This window comes from Haliaeetus leucocephalus, unplaced genomic scaffold (assembly GCF_000737465.1).
Source record: "Haliaeetus leucocephalus isolate CR32 unplaced genomic scaffold, Haliaeetus_leucocephalus-4.0 Scaffold173, whole genome shotgun sequence".
In the NCBI taxonomy this organism is placed as follows: domain Eukaryota; kingdom Metazoa; phylum Chordata; class Aves; order Accipitriformes; family Accipitridae; genus Haliaeetus; species Haliaeetus leucocephalus.
Genome location: NW_010972609.1, coordinates 7,531,185 through 7,535,821, shown reverse-complemented (window position 1 = coordinate 7,535,821; position 4,637 = coordinate 7,531,185). Strand labels below are relative to the sequence as shown.

Below are 4,637 nucleotides of genomic sequence, written 5' to 3'. Positions count from 1 at the left end.
GCTCACACAGCAGCCGTGTCCACGCAGCTGTGCTGCCGGCTGACCTAGGGAACATATCCAGCCGGAAAGTAAAACGACCCCAAAAACCCCTAACCCGGGAGTTCAGCTGGGTGCAGCCCCAGGAGCGCTTCTGCCAGCGGTGGGGACGCCCCAAGACGAGCGAGGAGCCGGGAGGGCGACGGCCCGCAGGAGCAGAGTGGACTCGTGTGGAATTTGAGTGTCCGTGCAACCTCAGTTTAAGGCTACCAAGATGAACGTGTGCTTTGGTCACCCCTGAGCTAGGCCAGCTCAAACGTTAACACCTGAGCTGAAAAGATTTCTGTCAGTTCTCTGAACTCTCCAGTGTGCTAAGGGAACATAGCAGTGCAAGGCTTTATGTGAAGCACTCCTAAACACAGAGAGCCTTGTTATGGTGACGGTTCTGTAGTCACTGGCTCTGAACTGATTGTTTCAGCACAGAAGGAGGCTTGCGTTGCACAGGCAGCAGTGGGAAGCTGTCAGACTACATCTGGTTTTCACCAGAGATAGCGGCTCCTGGTTGCATAAGAGTTGAGAGTTCTCCTTCTTGGGCTAAACTCTGCCATTTTAAAGAACAGCTGAGCATTGCTCACACTGCGTTCACGTTAATTAACATTCATTGAACAATATGAACTTCCTGTAAAGATCAGTTAAATCTCAGTGCAAGCCTCAAAGTTAAAGGTTTTGCTTTAAAGGGAAGATTACATATCAACAGTTACTTTTGTCTGTTTCCATCCCCTCCAGCAAATCTCTAATTACCTAAGTTGCACTTTGGCACACACCTTCAATGAACTCCTCTTTCCCCAGTGTCCCCAGCTAAAGGTGGGGTGATCAAAGCAATTGCTCCTTTGGTTTCAGGCAGGAAATCTGAGTTTCCACATCCTACACTACAGCACATCCTGTGTTGTACATCGCACAAGTACCAGCAAATACACTTTTAATATCTACTTCTATCCACAATTTATGAAACTTGAAAATCGCTAAAACATTTACAGAATAAGGGTTTGTTTGTAAAGTACAGAAAAGAGTGTTTGCATGTTGGGAGGAAGAAAGAAATAGAAAGAAAAGATTCAACACTCCTTAGGAGATAGGTCCCCAGACCAATGCAAGGGAGGGTATAACATTAAATGAGCTTTTCCTTGAAAACTGAGAAGGTGAACAGACCCGCAATTCCATTAAAAACGGAAACAGCATTCACACAGAAAGTATATCTAAGGACTATGCTAGTCAAATAGTCAAATCTTCCTTTTCTTCATCAGCGTAACAATTTCATATTATGGAAGAAACTATGTCCATTGCATGGCAGCATGCAAAATGGACATACTACTGCCTTTTCTCTAGAAGTAGTTTCATTTATATTTTTAATACGATGAAACTTACCTTATTTTTCATGCAATCATTAATCTAACTCTACAGATCAATAAAGCTAGGACTGAGTACTTTCAAGGATCATTACCCCATAACACCATCTAAACTTAAGGCTCATTTGGGCCCTTTGAATGCAATGGAAACTTTGACCTTCAGCGGAAGCATGAGCAGCTACATCAAAGTCTAAGTTTACCAGCGGGTAGGAGAGGACCTTGATCCCAGGATGGTGTGCCCACAAACCTGGTACTATGGGAAAACCTGCCCACCACATGCATTTGGCTGCCTGCTCCACAAGGGGAGAGGCAACAGTATGGCAGCCTCAGAGACCAGGCAGATGAAGGCCACTTGCAGGCTACAGCATCAGAAGTCCCAAATAAGATGTTAGAAATCAGCCATGTCACCTCCCCCGTGGGACACCACGAAGCCCATAGCCATTGTTACTTTGTTAGACATGAGAGAGGGAAGGAGGATGGCTCCTCAGCCCTGCTGCTACTTCTTTTTTAATTATCTGAGGCAGGAGAATGTGTCCTTATTTACTGCTACCAGTGTTTGCAGACCAGAGGAGGTACATACCCATTCAAATAAGTTATTCAGTGCTCAAGGCCATTTTCCTCTATCACAGCTCCAGAGAGGTGGAAAACCAAGGCTTCCATACACACAGATCCACCCAGGATTTCCCCTTAGGGCAAATAGATTCTGGCTGGTCTAAAGGTGAGTAACTGCAGGAAAGCCATAAAAATTTTCCCAAAGACAAATGGCAGCTGTGAACTGCGGTCTTCTGATTCCCACACTGCAAGAGTGCTGCAATGTTTCCTCCAGGCATTGCAGCTTGAGGGTCTTACGTGTGTCACATCAACCATCGATCAAGAGAGTCACAAACATAAATAGATGCCTCTATCCTGTCAATTTGGTGGAGTACAGCATTTGCATGTACAGTTAATTCCTGTATTATCCACCTTGCATAAATACTAGTTTATTCCAGGAGCCCGCTAGGGAACATGCCAAGGCTCCAGATTGCATTAAATCAAGCAGGGGCCATGGAAACAGGCACATTTGGCTCCAACACAATGGAGGTTGTGCAAGTCTTCTGTGGTGCTGTACATCTAGTAATTTACAGATAAAAAAAACCCACAGACCTGCAATAATCCCACACTTTTTTATCATTGGTTGGATTTTCTACCCTTTATATAAAACAGTAATAAAGTTCCAGTTGTACTACAGAAATGCCTTTGAAAATGAGCTCTTGAAACTTTCTGTAATGCTGTTAGCTTTAACTATTGCCATAGATTATGTTACGGTAACATTTACTTATGCTCTTCCAGTCATTCAGAAAGTGCCCTTAAAGGACTATCTAGGTAAGCTTATGTGCCACTTGAATACTTCAATCTTAAGTACTGAAAACTTGGGCACATACTTGTGGTCTACATTCTAACTTTTTACTATCAGCTGTAATTTTCTCATTTCCAAGGAGCTACAATATACTAATGTGATTTTATTAATTGAGTTCCTAATGCCAAGACCTAATATCTCCAGAAAATTAGTTCTGCTAATTCATCTGGGAGTTTCTTTTCCCCTGCATTTCCATGCAATAGAAACTTCTTTGGTAGATGACTGAAAATATCCAATAATGGTTTTACAGAAGCAAATTCCAAAACTTTTTAAGAAGATTCACATTTGTCACTGTCAAAGAACTTGACACATCTCTATCCTGCTTACTAGATGTATCAAACTGACACGCAACATGAAATCTTTCAGACTCAAGGTAGTAATCCTAATGTCTGGAACAGTTAACCAATTTGCAGGAAACATGCATTTCCTCACACCAAATTAAAATCAATCGATTCTTGAGAAAAAAAAGTCTAGCAAAAATCATGCAAAAAAAATCATCAAAGGCTGATGTTCAAAACAGGGTAATCACAGCTGCAGATGTATTTTTCAACCTTGAAGAGAACATGACTATTATGCTATGTGCACGCTTTTTTCTCCCTATCTATACTAAGATTCCCATGTTCGTGCAATGGGAAAGCATTGCTCTTTACACCGAATCTAAGGAAGATCGGGAGCAATGCTTAGACGAAACTCTCAAAATTTGTTTTCCAAAGTGATGCCTATGAAGTACCTTAGTTATGGTACCTAAAAATGTCCAAATTCTTTTCAAAGTGCTTTTACAATGCAAAGTGAACAGCATACTCCACGAAGGTTTGTTTCCAAAGGCGAGGAAAAGTGACCAAAACCTGCCTTTGACTATAAATCAGAAAAATACACTGAAGTGTGCTCTGGAGGTTAATTTCAAGGATTGTACGTGAAACGCTCAGCGAGGAACGAATGCCTCCATCTCTTAGTTACAGTGGTCATTGGCACCGTCTCTGCCTCTTTCCTGTTTGAACCATCTGTTCATTTCCCCAGAAAAAAACGGGGGGTGGGATAAACATAAGTGGAAAATGTGGGAAGTTGGCAGCGTGCTGCATCACTGTTTGCCCATATGCTAACTCATTATATTAACATTCATATTTCAGGGCAAGAACAATTAGCTCCGAGTTTCCTCTCCTTCCTGCTGAATGTTAAAGCTTCTCCCGTTCACTGGGTTACATTTAAAGGGATAGGAAGAAATCCTGTAGAAGTAGGTAAACGGGAGAAGAGCGTGCGTTTTGTATCGCATCAACTTGTGATCTTGTGCTAGGGCTGAGCCGGCAGAGAGGATTCATAAAAGAAAGGAAATTCCTCTTAACACTGAGTGAATGTTTGGGAGTAAAGCGATACTGTGAAATCCAACTCCCTCTCGCTTGTCATGAAAGCATCCCCAATAAAGTAATGCGTGGGAGTATATTACCCCGTCTTAACCCACACAGTCACACACACGCCAAAAGGGATCCAGAGATGACAGGCAGAGACACGTTCTAGTTTCAGAGGCACTTGTCCCGACCATTATCGTTAGCATGGGAAGTAGAGGATGGCCAACTTACCCCGGTAACTGTTTCCAGGCTTGTAAAATTCGGGATCGCCCTCCACCCTGAGGCTAAATTCATTGTACCCTTCCCTCCTGGTGCCTTGGGCTCGCAGGATCCGACTGCAATATCCCTCGGATTTCGCGGCTTTCTCCAAGGTTTCGTCAGAAAACCCCTTGGCCACCAAGGGGAAAGTCAACGCCAGAAGCCGCAGGGCTAGAGGCTGCAGATGCGCTCCCATCCTCGGAGCTCCGCACAACTTTTTCGCGGCGGGGCGGCGGCGGTGCCTGGGAGCCCGGCGGCGGC

At 43.8% G+C, this 4,637-nt stretch overlaps 1 protein-coding gene across 1 annotated transcript in view; it reads right to left on the bottom strand.

Moving 5' to 3' along the window:
- SPON1 (spondin 1, extracellular matrix protein) overlaps positions 1-4,631 on the bottom strand; it is a 201,241-nt gene extending 196,610 nt beyond the window's left edge. Inside the window, exon 1 of the mRNA XM_010563762.1 lies at positions 4,350-4,631. Coding sequence (XP_010562064.1) covers positions 4,350-4,572 — 223 coding nt within the window. The 5' untranslated portion in view covers positions 4,573-4,631. The remainder of the gene's footprint in view (positions 1-4,349) is intronic.
- Between the last annotated feature and the right edge of the window lie 6 nt (positions 4,632-4,637).